Source organism: Xylaria bambusicola (assembly GCF_022495145.1).
Source record: "Xylaria bambusicola strain CBS 139988 unplaced genomic scaffold F5B22scaffold_54, whole genome shotgun sequence".
NCBI lineage: Eukaryota > Fungi > Ascomycota > Sordariomycetes > Xylariales > Xylariaceae > Xylaria > Xylaria bambusicola.
In genome coordinates, this window is record NW_025953607.1 from 19,144 (window position 1) to 44,861 (window position 25,718).

At 49.8% G+C, this 25,718-nt stretch overlaps 12 protein-coding genes across 12 annotated transcripts; 7 read left to right on the forward strand and 5 right to left on the reverse strand.

Annotated features, from left to right (window-relative positions):
• On the reverse strand, window positions 1–1,762 carry F5B22DRAFT_438207 (uncharacterized protein). The gene has a single exon (XM_047971825.1). It carries the CDS (start codon window positions 1,260–1,262, stop codon window positions 246–248), a length of 1,017 nt encoding a protein of 338 aa, XP_047826875.1. The 5' UTR covers window positions 1,263–1,762; the 3' UTR covers window positions 1–245.
• Window positions 1,757–3,277, reverse strand: F5B22DRAFT_660021 (uncharacterized protein; the record flags this gene model as incomplete). Its single annotated transcript, XM_047980248.1, has 2 exons — window positions 1,757–3,084; window positions 3,140–3,277. 2 exons carry the CDS (start codon window positions 3,275–3,277, stop codon window positions 1,795–1,797), a joined length of 1,428 nt encoding a protein of 475 aa, XP_047826876.1. The 3' UTR covers window positions 1,757–1,794.
• On the reverse strand, window positions 3,217–4,744 carry F5B22DRAFT_438407 (uncharacterized protein). Its single transcript, XM_047971826.1, has one exon. It carries the CDS (start codon window positions 4,481–4,483, stop codon window positions 3,845–3,847), a length of 639 nt encoding a protein of 212 aa, XP_047826877.1. The 5' UTR covers window positions 4,484–4,744; the 3' UTR covers window positions 3,217–3,844.
• F5B22DRAFT_438185 (phosphatidylinositol-glycan biosynthesis class S protein) lies at window positions 4,745–7,036 on the reverse strand. Its single transcript, XM_047971824.1, has 2 exons — window positions 6,429–7,036; window positions 4,745–6,377 (listed from the first exon to the last, which is right to left on the reverse strand). The coding sequence occupies exons 1-2, from the start codon at window positions 6,780–6,782 to the stop codon at window positions 5,007–5,009; spliced, it is 1,725 nt and encodes a 574-aa protein (XP_047826878.1). The 5' UTR covers window positions 6,783–7,036; the 3' UTR covers window positions 4,745–5,006.
• A 2,200-nt stretch (window positions 7,037–9,236) lies between these two features.
• Window positions 9,237–11,808, forward strand: F5B22DRAFT_438546 (fatty acid transporter protein). The gene is made up of 3 exons (XM_047971827.1): window positions 9,237–9,445; window positions 9,540–10,291; window positions 10,351–11,808. The coding sequence occupies exons 1-3, from the start codon at window positions 9,439–9,441 to the stop codon at window positions 11,476–11,478; spliced, it is 1,887 nt and encodes a 628-aa protein (XP_047826879.1). The 5' UTR covers window positions 9,237–9,438; the 3' UTR covers window positions 11,479–11,808.
• Window positions 11,809–11,816: 8 nt separating this feature from the next.
• On the forward strand, window positions 11,817–14,185 carry F5B22DRAFT_622750 (putative diphthamide synthesis protein-domain-containing protein). The gene has a single exon (XM_047975986.1). The coding sequence runs from the start codon at window positions 11,909–11,911 to the stop codon at window positions 13,619–13,621; it is 1,713 nt and encodes a 570-aa protein (XP_047826880.1). The 5' UTR covers window positions 11,817–11,908; the 3' UTR covers window positions 13,622–14,185.
• Window positions 14,186–16,096, reverse strand: F5B22DRAFT_622751 (uncharacterized protein). The gene is made up of 2 exons (XM_047975987.1): window positions 15,552–16,096; window positions 14,186–15,486 (listed from the first exon to the last, which is right to left on the reverse strand). The coding sequence occupies exons 1-2, from the start codon at window positions 15,603–15,605 to the stop codon at window positions 14,932–14,934; spliced, it is 609 nt and encodes a 202-aa protein (XP_047826881.1). The 5' UTR covers window positions 15,606–16,096; the 3' UTR covers window positions 14,186–14,931.
• A 1,462-nt stretch (window positions 16,097–17,558) lies between these two features.
• On the forward strand, window positions 17,559–18,723 carry F5B22DRAFT_639035 (uncharacterized protein; the record flags this gene model as incomplete). Its single annotated transcript, XM_047977675.1, has 2 exons — window positions 17,559–17,799; window positions 17,888–18,723. 2 exons carry the CDS (start codon window positions 17,559–17,561, stop codon window positions 18,721–18,723), a joined length of 1,077 nt encoding a protein of 358 aa, XP_047826882.1.
• Window positions 18,724–18,934: 211 nt separating this feature from the next.
• F5B22DRAFT_438632 (alpha/beta-hydrolase) lies at window positions 18,935–20,235 on the forward strand. The gene has a single exon (XM_047971828.1). It carries the CDS (start codon window positions 19,147–19,149, stop codon window positions 19,939–19,941), a length of 795 nt encoding a protein of 264 aa, XP_047826883.1. The 5' UTR covers window positions 18,935–19,146; the 3' UTR covers window positions 19,942–20,235.
• A 1-nt stretch (window position 20,236) lies between these two features.
• F5B22DRAFT_438744 (Alpha/Beta hydrolase protein) lies at window positions 20,237–21,778 on the forward strand. Its single transcript, XM_047971829.1, has 2 exons — window positions 20,237–21,198; window positions 21,267–21,778. Exons 1-2 carry the CDS (start codon window positions 20,531–20,533, stop codon window positions 21,529–21,531), a joined length of 933 nt encoding a protein of 310 aa, XP_047826884.1. The 5' UTR covers window positions 20,237–20,530; the 3' UTR covers window positions 21,532–21,778.
• A 1,399-nt stretch (window positions 21,779–23,177) lies between these two features.
• Window positions 23,178–24,043, forward strand: F5B22DRAFT_622760 (uncharacterized protein). Its single transcript, XM_047975988.1, has 2 exons — window positions 23,178–23,428; window positions 23,487–24,043. Exons 1-2 carry the CDS (start codon window positions 23,279–23,281, stop codon window positions 23,820–23,822), a joined length of 486 nt encoding a protein of 161 aa, XP_047826885.1. The 5' UTR covers window positions 23,178–23,278; the 3' UTR covers window positions 23,823–24,043.
• Window positions 24,021–25,135, forward strand: F5B22DRAFT_622761 (kinase-like domain-containing protein). Its single transcript, XM_047975989.1, has one exon. It carries the CDS (start codon window positions 24,151–24,153, stop codon window positions 25,048–25,050), a length of 900 nt encoding a protein of 299 aa, XP_047826886.1. The 5' UTR covers window positions 24,021–24,150; the 3' UTR covers window positions 25,051–25,135.
• The last annotated feature ends 583 nt before the right edge of the window (window positions 25,136–25,718 follow it).

Consider the following 25,718-nt stretch of genomic DNA (forward strand, 5'->3'; position numbering starts at 1 on the left):
TTTGTTGTACGAATCCTGATATATTACTCACTTCGAAGCATAGCCACGATCGGACTTCCTCAGCTCAGCGTCATCTTCACGGGCCACTTCACGGAAAACGATCAGATCTACGTGTATGTTTTTCGTTGAAGTAAATTCACATATTCGAAATATTTTTTTATGACAGGATCACCGTGCATAACATCTCGACCTCAGACATCAAGACACTGATGATTCAATAAGTGCACACCCAAGAATGAAGTCGCTCAGGCCCCTCCCGACAATGCCTGTATGTAGCGCAACCGTCTATTCCTCTCGATTACTGCCACGATCCAGTTGTATAAGAAAATGTAGAAGAATACCAGAATGATAAGCCCGGCCACAATAAGAGGGCCTAGAATTGAAAAGATAGTGAATCCATATGACGCAGACTGGAAAGCATCGCTGTCACCAAGCGACTTCGTTGCGAGGCCGACCTGCAACGCAGTCAGCACAACCGCGACATACACCGTCGCAGACGCTAGCCACGCGAAATTATCCTGAAAGAACGTCCGATATTGATCCCAGCGCGGCATATAGCCGCGCAAGAACGCACTCTGCGAAAAACGGTATATCTTATTCAAACGGTTGAGACGCAGCTCTCCGTAGATGAATCGCGCGTCGATCTTGTGGTAGATGTGCTCTGTATCCAGTTGTTCCACAAACGTCCTCCACGCCAGCCACTGCACTTCCATCGGAAGCAAACGCTTCTCTTTCGCAATGAAAAAGTCGCTTTCGTGTGTGATGAGCGCCGCATACGAGAACAGGAATCCGAGGGCACATCTCCGTAGCCTTCGACGATCGCATTCCCGGGCGCTTCTCCCATATTCAACTTGCTCGTTAGAGCAGTGGCATCCTCGTGTACAGCAGAGATATTCGCTCCAGAAACGCGGCTCGAGCAGGAAGCGCGGGACCGGCTTAAGGAATATTCGACCCGTCGTCCAAACGAGGTGCATGTCCATTTGTTCTGTGACGAAGATACTCCGTGAGAGGAGGACCTGGTAGTGCAGTGGACGAGGAGGAACGGGCCGACCCGCGACCCACAGCCAGCTCAAAACCCTGTTCAACCTCTGGAGGTCGAGTTCTTTCTCCACGCACTTCATGACATTACCCCTCGGAGCGGCCAGATCGTCTGCCTCGGTGCGGTAGGCCGCGGGTAATAACGACGGAAGGTCGGCGCTGGTGTCGGCGCCGTACTCGGTCGCAAGGACCTGGATGGAGAATGGAGGCACCTGTGCACACATCTTTGAGCAAGAACTGTTAGTTTAGTCGGCGTGGCGTGACGGGGGGCGCGGTGGGCGGTACTTCAGTCTTCTCCATTTGGACTTCATTGCGAGGATCATTCGGCATTCCCTTCTTTCGACGCGATCGGGTGTATTGTAATACCTAATCCCTTGTGTAGCAATCAGGCAGCCCTGCTGTCATCACCGTTAAACCATTCTGAACCTGTCGATTACTTGTCGACACGCTTATTCAGTATAATTCTCCTCCCTGGTGAGAACAAACAACATACCAACATAGTTCGAGGATTCTGCTATATCGAGAAAAGTATTGACATCTTAAACCGAAGAAGAGTTATATAGCAGTTTCTTAGAGAATAATAAATTGAATTTTCACCTGGATCTACGAAGTCCTCAATATTGCAATACAGACTTGTGAGGGGTCCGCGCAGGCCAACGGCGACGTGCAGCTGCAGGAATACCAACAGCAGTAATTCGCAGAACACTCAAATTAGCCTGCCGTTTTCCATAGGCTTGAGAGCAGGCTCCCACACATCTACGCTCCCTCAAGAAGCATCCTCTCAACGTACTTCCGCTGCTTCTCCATCTCCTCCTCAGTCGCAGGCTCCGGATCCCTCTCGCCCGCGTAAGTCTCATTATACGGCGAAGGGTAAAGTGGCGCAAGTTTCCCCGCCGCGGCACTGATATACTCTTCCCAGAAAGCCTCGAATCCCTCTCTCGTAATGACTCGCTCTAGCTCATCTCTACTTGACAACACACGTGCCTGATCTCCTTCTCTCTCGTACGTCAGAAGAGGAACGACTTGCTTGAACGCCTGGTTGATGTATTCATTGAAGCCCAGAATATGCAACTTATCGATCTCGCAACCGCGCGCGTGAAGAACCACCAGGGACCCGCAGTGCGTCGAATCCAGATGTTCCGGCAGCGTCCAGCCGTCGGCGTGATCGATGTTCCAGTGCCGGAAAGTCGTCGCTTTGTTCTGGGCGTAGATGCGGCCGGTCCAGTTGTGCAGGAAGTCATACTTGTCTTTGTCGAGGAGAGGGTCGACGGCGCTGCGGCACGGCTGTACGAGCCACGGCAGTCCTGCCATGCGCGCGATCTCGCTTGGGGTGCGGATCCCGAAGACATCTTTAGATAGCACTTGGACGTTCTGCACATTGTCCAACCCTTTCGGACATAGCACGCCGAAACGGAAGAAATCGCCGTCGCAGAGTATCTGCACGGCCGGCCAGAGCGGGGCTTCCTTCCAGGGAGCACTATACGACTTGATCGGGAGCCGGTGCGTGTGAGAGATGCATGGGTTGTCGGGGCGCGTGTAGTACCACTCGATGATCATGCGTAGATCGCGGGGCGTGGCGTCCTCCCACCAGGATGCCTTGTGGTCGCCCTCGCCCTCAAACTTAACTGTGCCGAAGGCGAGAAAGACGGCCGAGCCAAAGTATGCTCGGAGACTCCCCGGGTCGGCAAGCGAGAAGATGGATTCGTTCAAGTTGACACCCTCAACGGTGCGCGTCTTGGGCAATGTGAATTGTTGGATGCCGTGGCCAACCTTGCGGTGCGTGAGACTTTTGTTTATGTCATTTGTCACGAGTTGATTAGCGGCCTTCTTGAGTGGTTTCTTCCCCGTGATGCCCAGAGCTCTCGCGATTGAGACATTGAGAGAATCGAGACTGATATGAGCCCACACTGGCTTCTTGGAGTCTACTGGGAAGAGGATAGCCCGCACGGTGCCGGTTTTGTCGACGCTTTGCTCATCCTTTGCGGTCTTGCAGAGTGCTTTGTGGTGAGGCCAGTCTTTCCTAAAGCAATGTGGGTTGCAGTATACCTATCGACGAGCTTGAGCCGGGCGAGGAGAGAGTATAGAATGGGGATTCACTTACGGTTCCACAAAGAGAGCACTTCAACGTAGCATCGGAGTCACAGACTGTACACCTGCTGAGGGAATCTTCGTCGATCACACCATCATCAACATCAAAAGTATGGGGAGCAAAGCCATTGTAGGACACGCCAGTTTCCATCGTGCGTAAGGTTACGTGGCTGCTAGCCGTTGATGTAGAGGCCGCGCTGAACTCGAGAAGAGAAGGAGCGTGGAAAATTGAGAGTAGGTAAGCAAAATCAGGACTTAATGTCGAAAAGTCTCCCAGAAACGATGCGAAATGTCCTATGCACTAAGGTCGCCGGCGTTGCTTGGGTGATTGTAGTAGTGACTTTGTTGCTTTGTTGCTTTGTAACTTGTATACAAGGGGCTATGTTTGCTTGATATTAACACGTCATACAGTGAACCGTTGCCTAGGATTGGAAGTCCAAGTACTACTGCTGGTATTGTGGAAGAGGTCTGGTCGCTGAGACGCTATGTTTGCTACTACTAGGTAACTGAAACTCTGACCTCTTCGCGCAAGAGGAGTTCAAAGTAACCCATAGATGTCTACAGGTGACACACGAAGAACACAAAGTATACACGGCACGTGTTATGGTATTACAGTCGCTAATTTAAATCATATTCTATCTCAAGAGGAGATAATGTGAACTGAGTCAGTATAAGTTTTAGCTACTCATTCTTCTACCACCTAATAACAAGAAACAAATCAGTTCAAGCCACTTTCTCCCGTTCGCAAAAACCGCTTTCCACTACGTGTACGCGAAACATCTTCAAGCGACCCAGACAAATCGCTACCGACACTATTAAACGGCGCCCACAGGATCTCGCGCTTTTCCCGCTGACAGCACTGCACAGTTCGATCGAAAGCATCCCAGTACAGCATATATAACCCCTCGATATTTCCCGTCCATTGAAGGGCCTCCAAGATCAGAGCCTCGGCTTCCTCCAACGCAATGCTGGCATTCAGTCTTACAGCCCAGGCGTAGGGCGTATACACACCTTTTCCCCGGCACTGTCTGATCCAGAACTCTCTTTCAGAATCGATAGCGATCTGGAGGGTGGACAAGACCTGTTTGGTCATGGCTTCGTAAGTACCGGGAAGGGGTTTACGGTTGCCCTGTCTATCCCTGCACATCCCCTCGGGATAGCTCATGCCGATGACTCTGCAGATGAGCTCATCCACTGTTGGCACTCTCGGAACCTCTTGAATAAAGACTTCCCAGAATTCGGAACCCTTCAGTTCAGTATCGGCGCGTGGGTCGGTTGTAGGCTCTGGAGTTGTAGGCCTTGGACTAGGGCATGGAGGGTTGCATCTTGGTGGTGTTGTACGCCTTGAAGCAGACATTATGGAGTGGGATATTTGAGAAGTTCTTGAATATTGTTGCTGTCAGTTTCTTGTTAAAGCTATGAGTAATAACCTTGTAGTTAGGTGATGTAGATTCAACAGACCGAGACGAAGCCCATAGGGGTTCTGGAAGAATATATAGACTTTTCTTTCACTAGTATTGTTTCTATTGTTATTTTGCAATCTCCTTATATTTAAACAATTTCCTGCGAATTTGTCTATCCCACCTTCTTTGTGCAGGATGATAAAAGACACACCATCGGTCTCCTCACACCCGGCGAGCTGGCTGTAGAGCTAATGGAATCATTTTCAACATATTGATATATGTATGTGTAACAGCTGCCTCGATGTCATTCTAGAGCTCAAGTCATTGTCGGATGAGTATACGATGTCGATCATGTACCTATGAATATGAAACCGTGTACTGGGAATCAGATCACACTTTGCAATGTCACAATTCATTGTTCATTATGAATTATATTGTATTATGAACTCAGATGCTTGAATGGCCAAGCATGTACAATCACGCCTTTTGTTGTCTCCTTGTCTTCCAAGCCTTGAGCTCCGTTATCAGGCCCATTAGCAAAGGAACGCCCACGGGGCCAAGCAGAGGTAGATAGACAGCGATTTTATGTTCGTCGGGGAAATACAGCTGACCGACCATACTCTTCTCGAAGAATGCTCGTTCAGCTTCTGTTTCGGCAATGCGCGCGTGTTTGAGGCTCTCTGTACTTCCCAGAGTAGAGCATGCTAGTTCGAGATGGTGTATAGACTTGGCAACACCCTCTGCTACACTCGATGGAATCGAGATACTAGGCAGAGCCAACGACAGGCGAGCGAGAGATCCCAGTGATGACGATGCACGAAGGAGCATGTCTACTGATCTAACACGCGTAAGCGTCGATAGTCGCATCGGTAATGAACCTGACTGCGGAGTACCCAGGAGTGATAGGAGATGTGACGCAAATGTCAGAACAGGTTGTTTAAGGAACTCTGCAGGTACGTGAGTTGCAGCGGGCGGAGAGAGCAGGTAAACGGAGCCCCATTGAGGGACCAGCCATGACTGAGATGTCGTCTCCTCCGCTAAGTTTAGACTAATAGTCTGATTACCTATATATATAGCGAAGTTGATTGTCGGCGCTCCTCCTATCGATGGGGATAGCGGCCATTCGGCGGCATTGATAAAAGACGATAGATCCTCTTTTGTCAGAACCTGTGACTGAACGCCTGGTACAGCATATAACTGTACCTGGGTATCGATGGTAAAATTGTGAATGGGTTTCAGCATATCTAACACTGGTTTCATATACTGATTGATGGCGGAATCAATATCCCAGCTACTGGGACTTGAGCCACTAGTGAACAGAGAGAAGGTGAGATGGTATGTGCCTGAATATTTCATTGAGCGCGTCATTCGTTTCGAGAATGACTCGTCGAGCCCGTACTGAGAGCCATGTTGTTGCCGGTCCGCAGATATAGTTGATGTCGCAAGAAAATAAGACAAGATAGATTGCTCTTCGGCAAAGGTATCGTGAATTTGGGCGGCGATGTACTTCGCGAGTCTTGACGACGTGGTCTCCGAAGTAGGCCTCAAGCTAGGTGGGTATGTAATTTCGAGGATAGGAAAAAGCGTATCAAGAGACGACGTCGGTACAGACACGGTATCATTGCCCTGAAGTAAACGTAAAACAAGCGGGATATTATGGGCACCATGCGATTCTGGAGTGTCTTCTAACGAGGTTTGAGCGGCTGACTCGAGTCGTAGCTGGAGACTAGGAAGACCAGATATCTCATCAAGATTGCGTTGTGTAACGGAGATCAAATCCTCAGCTTCTTGTTCCTTCAAATCGGGAGATGCGATAGCGACTTGAATAGGAAGTATCGGGCTACAGGACTATATATCGTCTTAGTAATGTGGGAAGCGTCGAGGGGTTCGTAAGCCTACCTTTCCATCAGCCCAGCTCATCATCTGGTCCAAGGGCAGGTTAGCCCGGTAGATGGTAGTCGTTTTCCACCATATCGGTACCCCCAGACATAGAACAACGAGCCAGAACGATGCTATTATGAGCGAGCGTCGGAAAATGTGTGATGGTTGTTCGGGAGGTGGAGGCTTGCGTTTCGCCGTTTCCGTTGACGTCGAGTCAGGGCTGGGCGCGATGGGCTCTGTCTCGGCGGTGGCCGTAGCTGTACTTGTTATATCAATGTCGCTTCCTCGGCCGAGAGACGTGGACGATGTCGTTGCGTCGGCTTCGGATATGGCAGACCCATCTTTGCGGTTCCTGATCGTGGATGAAGACATGGCACCTATCCGTAAGTAACGACTACTTTAGCTTCCTCGGGACCATGGCCCATCTGATGAGGAGGTCGGTTGCGTGGTCTAAAAGAAAGTGAGGGTCATATGGGTTTCTTCATGGGTGCAGCGGGCACGTCGATACCAAGCAGTAGCTCCGAAATCTAAGTTCACTTGGACTCTTGTTTCCAGCTGTCCTGGCCAGAGACGTGATGATGCCAGTAATCCCTGTAAGGCTTCAGGGTTCATGTACCGGGTAAATGCATATAATCATTCCATTTGTCCTTTGTATTTGCATATCATATTATCCAGTGTAATGCCCCCACAATAGAATAAGCACTTATGGTCCAAACAGATGAATACACCAATTCCTCGATGTTGATGTCACTGAAACCTGTCAGATTGCAATTGCAATGCACAAGCAAGTCATGGTGGTATCTTTCACAGTTGAACGGTGGATTTTTCTTGGGACTACTTACCCACGATGCATGATTACCGCCGGGGGGTGCTCTTGATGAAGGCGTCAACAAAACCAGTGCCACGACTCTTGCGATCTCAGTCGGACGACTTAGCGACTCGTTCGTCACGGCATTTTCGTGTTGAGATGAAAAGAACGCATGTGTCATAGTTACACGAAGAGGCAAGCAGGCAGTAATCAAACCTCAATGGCTGAATAAAGGGGCAACTCATCATACCTCTTGCGCGTTAAGCTATGGGCATCGTGCACTGCTCTGGCATCAAACTGAGGGCTTATTCATCAAACACAATCTGCATGATCATCGCCATCCATCATCACTGATACTAGCCCTCATCTAGGCCATCGATTTGGGGGTACATCCAGGTAGGATTCTTCACGAAATATCAGATCATTGCTAATATAGGTACTGTCTGCTCCTTTTTCAATGGAATATACTAGTCACACACACATATATATACAGGCGTGTAGGACATGGGCACCAACGTCATCACATCTCTATATTCACCCTTCTCTTGCTTTTATGCGCCTCACAATGACAGATTACAACCAGCCTCAGCGCATAGACCTTCACCCCGCTATGACCGACCGAATACTTGCCGATGTGTGGCGTCGTCTCAAGAAGATGGGACACAAGGATGCGATTGCCGCGCTCTTAGTCCAACATTGCAAGCATGCGGACACTCATTGATGGGAGAGATATGCAAATTGCTTCATTGAGGATGACGTGGCTCAGTTTGAAAACGGTACTGATGTGGTCTAACGTGCTAGCGTCGGCGCTCAAACAAAAGCGTGGGATACTGAGGCCAGGGCCTTCTACACTCGCTCATGAATATTGACCTGGTCATCGATGGAAACAGGACAACATGCTCATGCTACCTCTGGTTTGCGGCAATCGTGGATATGATCCCGCCGCATGAGCATACCGGCTTTGGCGGGCCTATGACCTAGGAGGAAAATACGTTTTGGGCGGATAGAATATTCGGCCGAGCCATTCGTGTTCTCTTGATCGTCTCATATCAATGTATTTCGTAGTCAAGGCCACAACAAGTGGCCTGAGTGACCTGGAAGCCAATGCCACGCTTCCCAAACTGTGATGTGATTATCCGGCAAGAGAGCTTATCTCCCTTAGAAATACTAGTGATACCATTCTGTGAGCCACAACGACATCGTACCTTTACCAAGGTCATGGAGGCCCGCAACCTTATAAGGGTTATCATACGCTAGTACACACGGAGGAGTCAATCGCAAGCAACCCCATTCTCTTTCTTTACAGTCAATGAAACATCAACTATACGAGCTCGTGGCATATGTGGCTAGGATGGATTGGCCGTTTCAACGTCGCAAGCACGAAGACGAACCGCAACAAAGACTACTCTTGGAAGCACTCGGCACACTAGTTTTAAGTAGATGCCAATGTTCGCGTAATAATTCCTTCCATGTTACATACTACGATACTACGGCCATCCTTGTCAGACAAGCGCATTGTGGATTTTCCGGATCCCCAACTATTGGCCCCACGACGCGACGGTCGCTCCAATCCCGCAATCCCAAGAGCCAGTGCAACTCGCACAGAACTCACTTTCACCTCACCAAAACCCATCACGAGTAGTATGGAGCGGTGATCGATATGCGACATGCGGGTGATGTGGCTACCTGATGGAACTGGGCTACCGGGTCAGCCGGTAGACGGTTCGCCGCGGACGGATCATGTCTTTCGAGTCTAGACCCTTGCTCGGCGCTATCTCCTCTCTGATGCTAGTGTACACTAAGGAATGGTATGTGGACACCAAAGAGAACCGGATTGCGATGCGATGCCGAGGCATTAAGTCTTGCCAGAGTGGCGCTGTTCTCTCACGCTTCCATCTCCAGATTTACTAACCTCAACGTCTATTTCCCAAACACGCAGAGCTGAACTAGGCTAATGGATCATTGGCTATTTTTGTCTCAAGGGATGCTTCTTGGATAGATCAATTGTTTTTTTTCCTGGTTTGTTGTCCTACTTTGCATTTTTATCATCTTTTATTAGCTTAGGAGCAGGCGCTTCACGAACGATTTGGCGATAAACATCGTGTTTTTGCATCTTCGCGATCAAAGCATAGAGTTATCTTTGCGATTGATGTAGGACTGTGAGATTGTCCATAAAGGTGGCTAAACTTATATAATTGGGCCAAATTTCGAATTCACAACATGCCTGGTAAGTTACGCTCATCTACCATATCTGACTTTCTAAATCTCCGTAGCGTTTTTACTCAATAGTACCTCGCTAACATAACATTACCAAAACAAAGTACCCCTAGCTTTGGCAGTACCAGCTGCCGCCGCCGGTCTGGCCTATCTCAATGCCAAAACAGCATTCTGGTATGACAAGGCAGTCATAAGGGGCATGGTGCCCGCGATGTACAAGACCAGCAGACGCGAATCAGCGGACCGGTGCAACCACTTCTATCGTCTAGAAGAGATCGCTAAAAGCAAGTCGGGCTCTCGCGTGGGCATATTATTCGAGGACCGATCATGGACGTACGCTCAGATGTACGAGGCCGCGCTCAAGTACGGAAACTATTTCAAGACCAAGTTCGACCTGAAGCCTAAAGATATCGTCGCAGTGGATCTCATGAACTCCGATCATTTCCTGTTGATCGTCTTTGGTTTGTGGTCCATTGGTGTAAGGCCGGCACTCATCAATTACAATCTGACTGGCGACGCGCTGTGCCATTGCGTGACGATAGCCAAATCGGTGCTTTTGTTGGTTGATGCCAATGTCGAATCAAATGTGGATGACACTGTCCGCCAGAACCTAGGAGATTTGAGGATTGAGATTTTCTCGCAGGATTTCATCTCGGCGGCGTTAGCTGGAGAACCGGTACGGCCTCCAAACGAGGTTCGCTGTGGGGAGAAAGCTCGCGACATGGCCGCGCTCATCTATACTTCGGGCACGACAGGATTGCCAAAGGCGGCGATTATATCTTGGGCAAAGGTCTCGACAAGCGGATCGTTCGTAAGGGGGTGGATCAACTCCCAACCATCCGACATATTATACACGGTATCTAGAGCCTCCCGCGATGTCATGTTTATCTGCGACACCTCGCTGACTATTTCTAGCCGATGCCATTGTATCATTCGTCTGCCCTACTGATAGGGTTCTTCCATTGTGTAGACGCCGAGGCCACCTTCGCTATTGGTCAGAAGTTCTCAACAAAGACGTTCTGGAAGGACGTACGGAAACACAACGCCACTATAATCCAATACGTTGGCGAAACCTGCCGGTATTTACTGGCAGCAAAACCCGACATCGATCCCACGACAGGTGAAAATCTGGACAAGAAACACAACGTCCGCATTGCTCTGGGTAATGGCTTGCGCCCAGATGTGTGGGCCAGGTTCCAGGAACGCTTCGAGATCGAAGGCATCGCCGAATTCTACTCTGCCACTGAAGCTTTCGGAGGGACATGGAATTACTCCCGTAACGATTTCGCGCGGGGGGCGATAGGAAGGAACGGATGGCTCTACGACGTCTTCCTGAATAGGAGGCTAGCGATTGTAGAACGTGATCACGAAACGGACGAGCCGTACAGAGATCCCAAGACGGGGTTCTGCGTCGCCGTCCCCCGTGGCGGAGTTGGGGAACTACTCTATGTATTGCCGGAGGACACGGAACAATCTTTCCAGGGATACTATAACAACGCCAAGGCGACGAATAGCAAGATCATCCGAGACATTTTCAAGAAGGGCGACAAGTATTTCCGAACAGGCGACCTTGTCAGCTGGGACTCGGAAGGGCGGACGTATTTCCACGACCGCATCGGCGACACATTCCGGTGGAAGAGCGAGAACGTGGCGACGACCGAAGTCAGTGCCACGATAGGTTTACATCCGGCAGTTGAGGAGGCCAATGTTTACGGCGTCCAGTTGCCGCATCACGACGGCCGGGCGGGCTGCGCAGCGATCGCGCTTAAGAGTGCGCCTGATGAGATGCTCCTTCAATCGCTGGCTGAGTATGCGAGAGCCAAACTCCCCAAATACGCTGTGCCGATCTTCCTGCGTCTCGGGAAGGGACTGTCTGCCGCCATCACGGGCACCAACAAGCAGCAGAAGCACACTCTTAGGGTAGAAGGCGTCGACCCTACAAAAGTCGGCGACGATGAGCTGTACTGGCTCAAGGGCGACACGTATGTCAGATTTGGCAAAGAGGACTGGGATCGACTGAATGCCGGTCAAGTCAAGTTGTAGATGCACCACGTAATTTTATACTGCTTTTGCAGACTGCATAACGCGAAGCTTTTTCGCCAGAAATGTATATATGCATATTATATAAACCAGGGCGAACAGCTTGAAGCTATATACGAAATATTGATGTACTACACGAAACGTCTTGGCCTGGTCACACTGATAACCCATGGGCGTGACATTACCGTTGATGTTACCTAATGTCGCTAGAGATTAGCGCTCTAGTGCTGCAAATACGCTGACGGTAACAGGTGGATAACTGCAGGTGGGCAGGCAGTCAGTCAGTCCACTTACCCCGCCCCCACCACGAACTTCGAACTGCACCATCACATCTGCCTCGCTGCCCCTCCAAAATTTTCCAACATGGACATTCTCGAGTTCAAGTTCACATTATTTTCAGCCAAACGCTGCCGACAACCTTGGGACTTCCGCCATGTCTTCGGATCTACATGCGCCACCTGTTCTTTCGACGCCGGCTGAATACACCTTCGAAGACCCGACACCCTCCGCCGCTCTTAGCAAAGAAAATCGACCAGTCAGGTCCGACGATGAACTATGCGCCGTCTACGAGATTGCCCGCACCGCGGCAGAAATTGTGAAGGAAAATTGGTCGCGAGTCGCCCTACAGTTCCCAGATGCTATGCTAGCCGACGCGCCTTGGGTGGTGGAAGCGTTACAGAGAGAACTCCGAAAACTTGAAGATTCCGTCCTTGACTCGATCACTGGGAAAATAGAACAGAGCGCAAGCACTCCCGAAGATGCGCAACAAAATCAAAAGAAAAAGAGGCGGCTATACATACTTGCAGATACCTCGTATAGCGCATGCTGTGTCGACGAGATTGCCGCAGAGCATGCCGACGCCGACGCCGTTGTCCACTACGGTAGAGCTTGTTTAAGCCCGACGGCAAGGTTACCAGTGTTGCATATCTTCACCAGGCAAGAATTAGACCACAATGCTGTCGCCGATAGCTTCGCGCAGGAGTTCACAGATAAGGAAACCAAGGCCATCATCATGGCCGATGTCATGTTTCAAGAACATGTAGCGCCAGTATGCGCCCTGCTCAATGCCAGAGGTTATAAGCACATCTTCGCAACAGAAATCATACGCGACCCCTCGAGCACAATACCGAATCGCAGTGTACAGTCTCTTGACCCTATAACCGCAGATAAGCACGACTATGATCTTAACGAATACCATCTTTTCCACATCTCGACGCCTCCGACTTCGTTGCTCCTTACGCTATCTTCCCGCCTCGCCTCTCTCCGCATATATCCCACACCATCTTCTCCTTACACGACGACTACGTCAGTGCAAGACCCAAGCGCCACATCATCAATGCTCCGCCGGCGGTACGCGCTCGTACTGCGACTTGCGACAGCTTCTATTATTGGGATATTAGTGAACACACTGTCAGTGAAAAACTACATGTCCACAATTAGCACATTACGGGAGCAGATCGCTGCGGCAGGCAAAAAGAGCTATACCATCGTTGTCGGCAAGTTGAACGCCGCCAAACTAGCAAACTTTTCCGAGATAGACGGCTGGGTGGTTGTAGGATGCTGGGAGAGCGGACTCGTAGATCAGGACGGACTATTCAAGCCCGTCATCACACCTTTCGAATTAGGCTTGGCTATGCAAAGCGACGAGACTAGGATTTGGACCGGAGAATGGTGGGGAGGTATCGAGGGTGTGAAAAGTGAGCCCGATGCAGGAACGGATTCAACAAAAACTCAACAAACAACCGAGGCAGAGGTTTCAGAAGATATTGAGGGAGGGATTGATGACGAAGAGTCGGAGCCCCCTGTTTTTGACCTGCGGACCGGCAAGCTCGTCAGCAACTCACGTCCCATGCGCGTCGCTATTCGGAGTGCGCCTTCGACGACAAACGGCTCGCATTCAAATGGCGGTGTTATCACCACGCCTCAAACAACAGGTTCTGCCATGGTGAAGAGGGGCACTGGGGAGATAGCCCTCGTCAATGGCGTTGCGAGCCCTGGCGCAGAATATCTACGATCGAAGCGAACATGGCAGGGCCTAGGTAGTGATTTCAACCCCGGCGAGGACGAAGACAGCACCGTTATCGAGGAAGGACGCAGCGGCGTTGCAAGGGGGTATACAGTAGGGGAAGAACAGGGCAGAAGCTGAGACACGATTACAGATCGGTCAAACATTGCTTAAAAAAAACAAGTGATTCCCTATATCAGGGGATGCGGCTTCGAACTCCCTATACAAATCAGGACATGTGTAGCTTTACATGGCCGATTAGTGAGAGCGATGAGCGAGCCAACTGGCGAGGAGTCAAGTCCAACTCTAGCCACAGCCTGAGGAGTATCAAGGCCAAGACTCATTTCGGGCTACCTAGGTCTAATATCAATCTGAATTCAGCGCGACTGATGAGTGCTATATAAGACCTAGCTATCGGCGACGTTGGACATGTGGCATGAGATACCGATCAAAGCAAACCCATAGATCCCACACGGGCAGAGTCCACTTTACTTGTTCATACTCGCGTGGAATAGGCCGGGGTTATGTTTCAAGGAAGTGAACTCGGCTGGATTGAACGGCGTATATGCTAAGACATGTGTTGCATGGCATAGGTGTCTAATCTAGGTAGTTGAGATAATGTATGTGTGTATGTAGTATATTGAGATCTAGATAGACGCAACGTGATCTCGTACAGGATCTTATTCTTCGCGCATCCAAATTGGATCACATATTTATTATGATAACTGAGTGACATGATTTCCTCCATCTCTAAGTAGATATGTAAGTAGGTTGACAGAGCGTGGAGTGTCTTATATGATTCTAGCCTCGTATACGCAACCATATCCCCTACTAAGTTCTCATGAATGCATTAACAAGCAGACAGGCGGAATATAATAACTAGTCGTAACATGAACAGTTAAAAAAGCACTGAATTGGTATATACACTAAAGTAGTAGAAGTAGTCATAGTAAGGCATTACATCGTCATAATCGTGCCAAAGAGCAAAGGGATTCCTGGTTCTCCCTCGCTTGCTTGCTTTCCTCCGCCCGTCCCAGCTCATTCAATTCCAGAAGATGTATCTCCCACACGCCTGCCTATTCCATCCGATCCGATCCGGTCCAAAAATAAAAACAACCCAGATATTCTTCCCAGATCTTTGTCTGCGCGTATGTATAAGTCCATACAAGTAACCCTGGGTAATATATGTACCTAATTCTTAGTTTTTTGTTTATTTGTTCGTTCGTTGATTTGCTTTGCGCTTTCTTTCCCGTCTGATATTTCCCGATTCTATACACCGATCCATTCACCCCATCTGGTCCGAAATACACCGCATATACACATTTCGAAAAAGACAATAAGTAAAAGTGAAAAAAGGAGAAGATTCATGTTGTTTGGGCGGATAAAGCGGCTATTTCGCCGATTTCAGTTCCACTCCAAATAACCCGTGAGCATGTCTTGTTTGTCTGTTCCTAGACATACACGCGCCGATGCGAGTGATGCGACGAATGTCTTGAGTGCGGGGCGCTAGACCGATGACTATGGCGATGCGAGTGGTTCTCACGCACATACGTCTTCCTCTCCCCCGCGCTCAGGCGATCGCCGTGCAAACACGCCAATGCCGCTGTGAAGAAGAAGAAAATAGCATTCAAGATGCCGAAGGCGAAAGCAGCTTTCAGCATGGCGCACGATTTGTCGACGTTCACGCGGACGCCGTTCAGAGAGGCGCTGCCGAAGATGCCGAGAGACACGTCGACGGAGGAGCCGCGCGTGACATTGGTGCAGTCTGCGTCGGCGATGAAGCGCAGGGCGTAGACGGCGCCGATGAATGCGCCGACGAAGAGGATGTCGATGAGCGCGACGAAGGAGGCGTTTGTGGAGGACCGGTGGTACGAGAAGATGGTGAATATGGCCCAGGCGCCCGCGAGCACGGACACGATGAAGAGCACGAGGATGTAGGTTGGTGTCAGGGCGTTGAGCTTGTTGTAGCCGTCGACGAAGTATGCTAGGAGTCCTATTGTCGGGATCTGCGGCGAGGTGAGCGGTGAGCATTTATTTTCCAATGAGACAGACGGGTGAGTGGGGAACGTACCAGAGTGATGATTTGCAGGAAGCGCCAGAAGGAGAAGAAAATGGCGAATAGCATCTTGTCGACGCGATTGTTGTTATGCGATTGCGATGCGAACTGAGTTTGTGTTGCGAATTGCTTGGATTGGGAGTTGAGGGTTGGTTCACTTGTCGGGGGAAAAAGGCGGGGTTGGTTTTGCGCGCGCGGTGAGAGGTGAGATAAGATGTCCTACGAAAGCTGCAGCTAGCCAGTGAGAGCTTTGTCGTTGGCTGACGGCGATGATGTGTGTGTGTGTGAGGGTGCGGCGCAATGGCTTGCCAAGGATCCCGTCACAGCCGTAAGACTGTCCCCGTCTTCGTGTTCTTCCTATGTCGACTGCGATAGGATCGGTGTCCAAAGTTTGATGCTTTGCTGGCGGTATTCCCGCTTGGTCTATTCGAAGGGGTTGGATATAAACAATGTTACTGCTAAGAATGATTAATATGTGGAGAGAAGAGACAAGTTTTCGAAATCGGTCGAGATGTTGGTGGTGGTGGTGGTGAGGACCAGATATACCATGCAAATATTACTTGCAGATATAACACGGATAATAAAGAATGGCTGGGAAGGCACGATGACGCCGGTTGACAGGGCTGCAGCAGCGTTAGTGGACGCGAGCTAGGGACAGCCAGCGAACAGGGGCCTCTACCCGGTTTCCGTTACCTACACGTACCTCTTGCCTCTCAGTCTGAGGCGAGAGGATTGCGACAGACAAGGTACAGATGCTGGTACATGAAAGAAGATATTGTATGATCTGATGTGTATTTTACACTACCTGTGTCTGTTGCGTGACCGGATAATTGAGATATGACGTCGCCTATTCGCCAGGCTAGGGTACGAACATGTTTTGAGATGCGATCATCTTGGAGAGAGACAAAGGTCTAGGCCCCCTTGTCTACAGTAAGTAAGTAGGGCGAAGCTGAATTGACACGAAACCCATCTCAATTGGCCCTTTTGATGTCTACAATATTTACGACCGGTGCACAATCTGAGATGTCAGTTGCCGCTATTCCGAGCGTTCCCAACCGCCAGCGGTAGCGTTCCTCTTAGCAGACAGGGCCCAGGCAAGACATCTCCGAAAATCAGCGGGGCTGGGGAGTCTTCAAAGTACGCTTACCGGGATAGGAAGACCTGAGCTGAATCCATGTAATGTGAGTGGCTGGGCCCCCGGGGACCGGCCCGCGTCCACTTCAAACTCAACCGCCTGCCCGGGACAACGCTTCGCTCACTCTTACATCAAGCTCCATGAACGAGTGTCAAGATTGTACCCAGGGTACTATACCGCTACTATCCATGGGTATGAGACTGCGTTCCTTATCTACCGCTAATCATATAACTAGACTAGCCTCTCTGTCCAAGGGTTCATCTGCCTTGACTCCTCTAAACCAACCGGGGAAGTATGGAGTTGGTGATGCTACCCATGAAGCCCATGTAACTCTCTCATTAGCCTTGGTAAATGGCAGACTACATGAACAACTGCGAAGGGCACTCACTGCACGAGGGTTCAAACCCCGTTGATATCGCTCGTAAAGGCAGAGTGGTTATTAGTCTCCAGTACCAGTGACTAAGTATCTACCCGCGGGCTTCATACTTGCTTCATTGCTAGAGCCGTAACCAGCACGAACCGCTATGCCAAAGACCAGGTTCGATACATGTACGTAAGCTCACAGATCGACATAGGGGCCTTCCGCTTCTAGACGCTTTAATTGCCGGTAGTGCTAGCGCGCGACTCTTCATTGGACTGACACGACTGCCATCCTTCCACTCAGCTTCATACTGGTGAATGAACAGGCTTATGCTGCTCAGATATCTGACTCAGCAGTCGATGTTTCTTGACATCACATGTGTCTACACATCAGTTATGTTATATAAATGACAGGCCAATCCGGTAATCCCAGCGTCTGTTGTCTGGATCGTCATTGTTGCCTTACGAAGCGTAGAAGAGAACACGCCTATAGGTGGACGAGGCTGGATTGTACCTTTTCCCTCGCCATGTCTCTTGAAGTTATCTCCAAAGTGCTCTCGCAGGGTCATCTCCTCGCCACGCATAGCTGGGAGTTTGGCACATTCTCCGAAGCCTTGTTAGAATGGCACGATCCGCACCTGTCTGTGTTCGCCGCATCTCCCTTTCCCGATGGTAAAATCCCGGTGGTGCAAGTCGACCAAGTCGAGTCGCTTTCGTATGCTCAGCCACACATCTGGACCAATTCGACAACACTCGTCGACGGTGATGGTGAGTCAGAGTACACTATCCCAACAATCTTCATCCAGTGTGATTCACGGTCTGAACTGAACTGACAACTCCCCTCGGCGATGACCAGGTGCCGCAGGAGACCCGGCATCTCTAGCTATATCTGCTATCTTGATCGGTCAAACTCAATCACCTTTTCTATCGGCAGCACAGCGCCAGATTGACCATCTTCTCACCACCGTGCCACGGTGGTCTAACGGTGCCATCAGCCACCGCGAGGACTACGCCGAGCTCTGGGCAGATTTCATATACATGGTCCCTCCCGCGCTAGCGTATTGGGCCATCCAAACTGCAAACGAGACGCTGCTGCGCGTCGCTATCGAACAGTGTCTCCTATACCGTGATGTGCTCATAGTCCCTCAACCTGCCGACGCGGCAGGGCTCTGGCATCACATCATTGGACCTCAAAACAAGGACCTGGGAATCTGGAGCACGGGAAACGCGTGGGCTGCGGCGGGAATTGCACATGTTCTCGCAACGTTGATAAAATCACCGTGGGCTAGTGCGCTGGCGTCCAAACGTGAGAGCTTGACGGCTGCTATACGGAGTATACTGGACACGGCCATCACGCTCGACAACGCGGAGCCTAAGGAACCGCTACTACGGAACTATCTCAACGACACCACTTGGTTCGGCGAGCTGAGCGGCACAACATTGCTCGCGGCGACGACGTACCGCATGGCGGCTCTAGTTCCGGAGGCTTTTGGGGAGAGTTACGTGGCATGGGCAGATGAAAAGAGGGGTGAGGCGGTGAGAAGGATCAACGAGGATGGGTTGCTAAGTCCAGTGATCAACCCCCTGGATTGGAACGACAGGACGCCCGGGACGGCGAGTCCCGAAGCGCAGAGCTTCGCCGTGTTGATGTTTGCTGCATACCGGGATTCCCGGAACGCGTCATCAGATTAGAGAGGGCAGGTGTGAAACGTAAAAGATAAACACATTCTTTACATAGTAAATGATTGTCTGGTATCCTAGTGCTACTAGGTATTATTGGTAAAGCGGCCGCGGGACTACTACGCCGCTATGTGAGGGGAACTCTGAGCCAACTGCATATATGATATATGCAAATGCTGGCTTCTCTGACCCAACTGCACATACACCGCGACAGAAACCCGATCTTCTCGAAAGACATACGTATTTAAGAATGATTGGAGACATTGAATGTAAGACCTAGCCATGGGCTAATATCTTGGCGACCTATACCCTAACTCGGGTCATCCAGAGATCGTGTCTGTCTCTCTCTCTTCCATTGTTCGTCTGCACCTTCGCGCTGCAAGAGTCATCCGTTCTATCCCACCAAACCCTACTCTGTTCCCATCATTCACCGAAATGGCTGCCCCAGTCAAACCAGCGATTCTCGTAGTTTCTGGGGGTTGGCACATTCCCCAGAGCTATGCCAAGCTGAGGGAAGCTCTTGAAGAGGCCGGTTTCGAGGTTCACATCCCACCTCTCACTTCAGTCAAGCAGGATGAGCCGCTCATGGGCGATCAAGGCAATCGCGATCTGGACAGCGATACGGCTGCGATCCGCGCCAAGGCCGAAGAACTCATCAATAAAGATGAGCGAACTGTCGTCGCTCTTATGCATTCTTACGGCGGGCACGTCGGTTCGAATGCGTTGCACGGACTAGGTCTCAAAACCCTACCTGACGGGCGTCAGGTGGGGGTTTCGCACCTTGTGTATTTGACCGCATACGCAATGCCTCCAGGGGGGATTATGATGGACATGGTCAAGGATCAAGGAAACTTGGGTCTCGCTGCCGAACGATTCCCAATAGAAGCAGACGGTACCTGCATGTGTGCAGACCCGAAGGAGCTGCTCGTCACTCCCGGGCCGGAGGATGACATGAAGGAGATCGAGGAGTACATCCAGACTTTAAGACCATGGAACGCCGTGGTCATGACCCAAGAGACCAAGCACGCTGCATGGCAAGAGATCCCCGCAGCCTTCATTTACACCACGAAGGATATGATACTGCCCTCGACGTACCAGCAGACTTTCATGGCCACTTTGAAGACACGATGGCCGGAGATGAAGACATTCGAACTGGTCGCGGGTCACAGTCCTAATCTAACTGCTAGTAAGGGCGTCGCTGATGCGGTTAGAAAGATCATTTCGGGTTGAAATAAGGTTTAGATTATTGACATTTCTGACACTACATTTTGTAGTGATCAATAAAATCAAGACGCAGTAGTATAACGATAAAGAAATACTCATCCTCCTGCGATGTGAATTAATACAGCATGGTTAATCACCTTTTCGTAACGCAATCCAGAACAATACAACACTCAATGCCATGATTACCACCAGAATTGCGAATAGGACGGTCAAGTATGGGTTCCTCGACACTGACCCGAGTCCAGTCCCTAAAGCAGAAGCCACTGCTGCAGTTATCTCCTGCAAAGCCCTGACCATGGCTTTCGTGGGTGGCCGACCTGCCGCTTGATCGACCAATGACTACTACCATGTAACGTTAGACTTTATGGCGTAGGTGTGAAATGGTCAATGGCCATCTGGTACCTATTAAACTCGAGGACGGGGGCTTCGGAGATTTCTGTTAGCTGCATGGAACAAAACACCCTGCATCTGGAGTGCGTCTCCCAGGAGCGGCATAGCAGAGAATCCCGACTTTCTCCAAAGACCCCCTCCACTTCCTGACAGATCAGCTTCTTCCCACGTATTTCTCCAATTTTACCAGTTATTCTATAGCAAAATGGTGGCATACCCTACTACTGAAGGTGAAATCGCCGTCGATATCTCGGAAGCTGGAAAACCATGCAAGACGTGGTACAAGATTGTCGGGGATCTCAACGCGGCCAAGGAGTCGCCTGTCGTCGCACTACACGGCGGCCCGGGGTCGGGGCATGATTCCATGCTCGCGCTGACAGAGCTGTATGAGAAATGGGGTCTTCCCATCATTTTCTACGATCAAATAGGCTGCGGTCGCTCGACCCACCTTCGTGAGAAGACGGGCGACGAGGAGTTTTGGACATTTGACCTCTTCATCCGTGAGCTCGACAACCTCGTAGATCATCTCAACTTACGTGCCAAAGGCTTCCACATCATCGGCCAGAGCTTCGGCGGGATGTTGGCCGGTGCATACGCCTCCAGGCAACCTGTCGGGCTCAAGAAGATAGTCTTGTCCAGCGCGCCCGCTAGCATGCCTCTTTACAAAGAATCCTGCAAGAAGCGCCTAGCTGAACTTTCACCCAGCGTCCGTGAGATCCTCGAAAATACCGAGGCCGACCACGCTAGCCCGGGGTTCAAAAATGCCGCGGAGGTCTTCATGAAGACCTTTGTGATCCGTCTAGACCCAGTTCCCGACCCCGTTCAACGCGCATGGAAGAATATAAAAGAGAATCCTGCTGCCTATTCGACTATGTAAGTCCTCGAATCCCCCCCCCCTTTGAACGCGAGTATAGCAGGGCCTTACTCCTGCTTCTGTATAGGCAAGGTGACTCCGAGTTTGACACAGTCGGTACCATGAAGACCTGGGAAGGTTGGAAAGACGCAGATAAGATTCAGGCGGAGACGCTACTGTTAAACGGGGGGTATGATGAAGTCATGGACTTTGTTGTCGAACCATGGTTCAGAATGATTAAGAAAGCCAAGTGGGTGACGCTGCAGAAAGCAAGTCACACGCTGATGTGGGAGGACACGCCGCGATACATACAACTTTGCGGTGACTTCTTGTCTGAGAACCGGAGAGTCTAGAAGGCTGTCGGGACATGTTGAGGTTAATGGGGTGCGAGATTGTGGACAAATTCCAACATCGTCTGCTGTGAAAATCTGCTATGGGGTTCATTTTCAAGGTGATATTCGTGCTCATGCATTTGTAGGACTTTTAGTCATAGAGAGTTCCTCGCACGAAAAATTCCGGTTTTACGGTAATACTAATCTATTACGGCAGCCGTGTTTGTCCATGCCTCGAATTACCCTTTGACCGCTGGAGAAGTTCCCAGTCTCCTGCCAGAGGCGGGTGTCCCCCGAGTGAAGTTGGGTCGTAAGTAGGTAGCACCTGGGTAGTAGACAGGTCGAATATAGGGGTGAGGGCTCAATATTATTGATTCCTACCTTATCTCAGACAGTAGGGGGCCTCTCGCTTCCTTATATATTACCTGACTATTTGAACTATTTTCGCTCCTTCAGTCGCGCCTGAAGTCGCTGGAATTTGTTCCTCGGCTCTACTGCTCTTCTCAATCTTACCTTCACTTCTTCTTTTTATCATCGATCCCGTATTCTGTGTCTATATTAATTCGTAGCGTGATATTCCTTTCCGGAAACACGACCAAGAATGAATCACCGGCGATAGCAGTGGCAATGATCTGGAGGGATACATAGATAACAAGGCTACTGTTTGGGTTGAATACAATGAAAGTACCCGCTCCCAATGCCATTAAAGCAACACTAGCGAAATGTACAATTTTGTATCTGCCGAACTTAGATAAGACCGCACCACCCACCATGCTCCCAGGTATGATGATGATAGCAGTGGGAAGTAGAAGGACCCCCGACCTTTTCGGGTTTACAAGCTGAATGGCTTGCAAATACACAGGCAAGAAATAAAGTACTAGAGATACAGTAAAGAATGTATGAAGGTCAGATAGAAGGATACGGCTGAGGTTCGGGTTTGAAAAAGGCGTAGGGATGTCACGGGCTCAACACACTACGGTGAGGCTTCATATAACACGAAAGCGCCGACTCCAACGAATCCCAGGATGAGAGGCCGCAATACCCGCCAGTCAGACCAAACATAGCGAGTTCCGCCATATGATAGGGCCATGAAAATAGCGGCGAGAAATGCAATTAGAATAATGTTGCCGAAATAATCGATGCGACGAAGACGTTCGACGGCCGATGGGACGCGGTCATAGTTGAGATGGAGGAAACAAAGAAGTGGTCCCGAAAGAAGTAATCCCTAGCGCTACGAGAACGACCCAGAAGTGCCATCCCCGGCCACGGGGTTTCACCGGAACATCGCCAGAAGAGCCATGGATAATAGAAGGAGGAGAAGATATCTTGTCAGTGTCTGCTATGGCGTTACGTGATGCTTGCCTGTGTTCAGCTTAGCTGAACTACGCAACGGGCTATGCGGAATCCTAGTGAGACAACTCGAAAAGTGAATCGGCAGGAAAAGATTCCGTGGCGACTGGGACAATGCCAAAGCAAGAAGGTATGTTGGTAGACTGGCGGAGACAGTATGGGAGGGGGAAAGGGGCGTGAGGGGCCACGCATTGAATTGTTGGCTGCGAGAAATATAGGATGCGTCTAGCTGGGATTGGACCAAGGCCCGAAGGTTCCGTCGTTTCTATCATATAAAAGCAGTGTATGAGCGACATCTCCTACTCCTTCCCCTCAGGAAGTTCCTTCACAAACGCAACGAATCTTGCAACTCTGCTGAGAATATTGCCCATCGTCCATTCATCGATCTATCCTCTCCGGTTCTTACGCCTCGCCTATCATGGCTAAGCTTGAGCGTGTGCTGCGCATGTCAGGGATCTCTTACCGTAAAGAGGGTGTTTCTGAAGAGGAATTCCATCGCTTCTCTAGATCCCATGCCGTTGCATGCGCGAAGATCCATGAGAAACATGGCATTTTGAAATACCAGATGGTACGTGATCTTTTCTTCTCCTGCTCATGTAGTATTTTCTCACCTATGATGCACATAGGCCTACAGCTCTTCCAGTCTCCAAGCTTTGGGTCACAGCATGAGAACACCTTACCAGGTGAATAAGCACGACCTTGAGATAGAGTACTATTTCAAGGACGTCGCGACACTCCTTGCTATATCCAATGACGAAGAATTCAAAAACCTTCACGTCGAGGCCGAACCCTACTTTGACCAAGATAGATCCAAGGTCACCCTGACATGGATTGAAACCTATGTAGAAAATGGGAAAATCGTGAACATTAATTCAGAAGGGGAAAGCCTTTACGCCTCTGTCGCTAGTCTTGCCAAAGTTGAGGAATCAGAGAAGCCGGTTGGCAAGTATTATGGGAAATGATCTATGTAATTAGTCTCTCACATTATGCATGAATGCATGATCAAACTATTCTCAAGAAGCAACTCTTGACCTAGTGACTTGCGGGCACAAATGCGGGGGATAAAAATCGGGGAAATTCACCTATACCACCTCTGTAAATGGGGTCATAGCGCCGAGCTAACCTACGCAATAACGCAAGAAGCAAGAACCAAAAAAAAAAAAAAGGTCCTCGTCAACGATAATTATCTTCGTCCTGCTCTCCTTCCTTCCACTCCCCTGATTGTTGAAAGAAACACCGATTCATCAGCTTTTTTTTTTTTTTTTCTCAAAACCCTCATTCGTATCCACGATGCAACATCCACCCCCGCCCGAGCCAGCACAAACTACAGTGCTCTTCGAAGTGCCAGTAGAAGAGCTTCCAGAGCATCTACCAACGGCAGATGAGATTGAGAGCTCTCCAAAATTAGCTAACCGGCCCGCAACGTCTGTCACGCTTGTAAAGAAGCACTTCTTTGTGAAATATGGCTGTTATGTCCACCCAAGTGAAGCGCAAAACATGAAATTTGCACGGCAACACCTTGGCAATCTCGTGCCACGAGTCTTCGCTGTTTACCAAAGACACAGGTTGAATGAGCCTACTATTACATATATTATTATGGAATACTTTCATGGCCGTCGACTCGATCAGGCTTGGAATACTCTAGACGAGGCGAGAAGGCTAGAAGTCGTAAACGTTCTGCGCAACGCGCTTCAAATCATTCGCGCCATACCCCCACCTGATTATTTCGGCGGTCTAGGTATGACAAAACTCGAATCTGAGCTCTTTTGGACTAGAGAGCCAGATCCTCCAAGGCATGGGCCATTCAAGACGGAAGAGGAGCTGATTCGTGGCATTGTTCTTTGCTTCAGAGGACACGCCACCGACGTTGCGGAGCTTAAGGAGTTTTATGCTCAAAGAGCAGACTATTACTCCCGCGTTCTACCCCAAGTTCTCAGGGGAAGTGGCAAGCCGGTGTTCACACATAGCGACCTTCAGCGCAGAAACATCATGATCGGGTCTAAAGGCGAAGTGGCCATTGTTGATTGGGCTGCGTCAGGCTGGTACCCTACGTGGTGGGAGTATGCGGTGACAACAGAAGGTTGTGGTAACTGGAGAGATGACTGGCAACGTTATATTCCTAAATTCTTAGACGAATATCCCAATCAATACTCTTGGTTCCACACAATTCGGACTGATTTGTGGACTTAGAGGGGTATCATATTAGCTTAGCACCTAATTAAATGCCTGATCTTGATAAAAGCCTTGAATAATACTGTATTTTTATCAAATGGAAGACGACTAACTTCATGACCTTTGTATGTACCTAGTAGATCTTAATGAAATATTGCGATCATTTTAACTGATATAGATTCAGGTGTAATGTTGCTGCTGCGAGAGACGCTCAGCCTGCCTGCAAGACTGCTTCAATCTAGCAAGTGACCGCTTGCGTATTGAGTTGCCTAGGGATATTAATGTGTTGCCTTCTTGCTCCGTAATGCGCATGTCTGCCAGGAGTTGGTCCTGTAATCGAAGAGGAATAATAGTGCCCCTGGGGTGCATACATTTCACATATAATCCGTACCCACCTCGTGGACGCTTCGAAGGAGATTCTTCCCTCTTTCAGGCTTTAGTCTTGTTCGATACCTACTATGAGACTGAAGAGACTTTATGATATTGTACCCGACCGTTGAGATTCAACCTACCCGTGACACTTAGGGCACTATTAGGTTGACTAAGGGGGGTTACCATCAGTTTGTCGCATTACTCTACCATCACGGTCACCATTGTCTGGTGTTTTGACTCTCTCTTGTTATCTTGGAAAGACTGTATCAATCGCTCTGATATTATACTTTTCGTTTCGTCGCCTCAAGCCCAGT

Bases quoted from the DNA above. Each gene is read 5' to 3' on its own strand.
- F5B22DRAFT_438207 (XM_047971825.1), bottom strand. From the start codon at position 1,262: ATGTGTGCACAGGTGCCTCCATTCTCCATCCAGGTCCTTGCGACCGAG.
- F5B22DRAFT_438407 (XM_047971826.1), bottom strand. From the start codon at position 4,483: ATGTCTGCTTCAAGGCGTACAACACCACCAAGATGCAACCCTCCATGC.
- F5B22DRAFT_438185 (XM_047971824.1), bottom strand. From the start codon at position 6,782: ATGTCTTCATCCACGATCAGGAACCGCAAAGATGGGTCTGCCATATCC. The intron at 6,378-6,428 runs GTAGGCTTACGA...GACGATATATAG, and splicing joins TGAGCTGGGCTGATGGAAAG to TCCTGTAGCCCGATACTTCC.
- F5B22DRAFT_438546 (XM_047971827.1), top strand. The intron at 10,292-10,350 runs GTATCTAGAGCC...GACTATTTCTAG, and splicing joins CATCCGACATATTATACACG to CCGATGCCATTGTATCATTC.
- F5B22DRAFT_622750 (XM_047975986.1), top strand. From the start codon at position 11,909: ATGTCTTCGGATCTACATGCGCCACCTGTTCTTTCGACGCCGGCTGAA.
- F5B22DRAFT_622751 (XM_047975987.1), bottom strand. From the start codon at position 15,605: ATGCTATTCGCCATTTTCTTCTCCTTCTGGCGCTTCCTGCAAATCATC. The intron at 15,487-15,551 runs GTACGTTCCCCA...ACCTCGCCGCAG, and splicing joins TCCTGCAAATCATCACTCTG to ATCCCGACAATAGGACTCCT.
- F5B22DRAFT_438632 (XM_047971828.1), top strand. From the start codon at position 19,147: ATGGCTGCCCCAGTCAAACCAGCGATTCTCGTAGTTTCTGGGGGTTGG.
- F5B22DRAFT_438744 (XM_047971829.1), top strand. From the start codon at position 20,531: ATGGTGGCATACCCTACTACTGAAGGTGAAATCGCCGTCGATATCTCG. The intron at 21,199-21,266 runs GTAAGTCCTCGA...GCTTCTGTATAG, and splicing joins CCTGCTGCCTATTCGACTAT to GCAAGGTGACTCCGAGTTTG.
- F5B22DRAFT_622760 (XM_047975988.1), top strand. From the start codon at position 23,279: ATGGCTAAGCTTGAGCGTGTGCTGCGCATGTCAGGGATCTCTTACCGT. The intron at 23,429-23,486 runs GTACGTGATCTT...TGATGCACATAG, and splicing joins GCATTTTGAAATACCAGATG to GCCTACAGCTCTTCCAGTCT.
- F5B22DRAFT_622761 (XM_047975989.1), top strand. From the start codon at position 24,151: ATGCAACATCCACCCCCGCCCGAGCCAGCACAAACTACAGTGCTCTTC.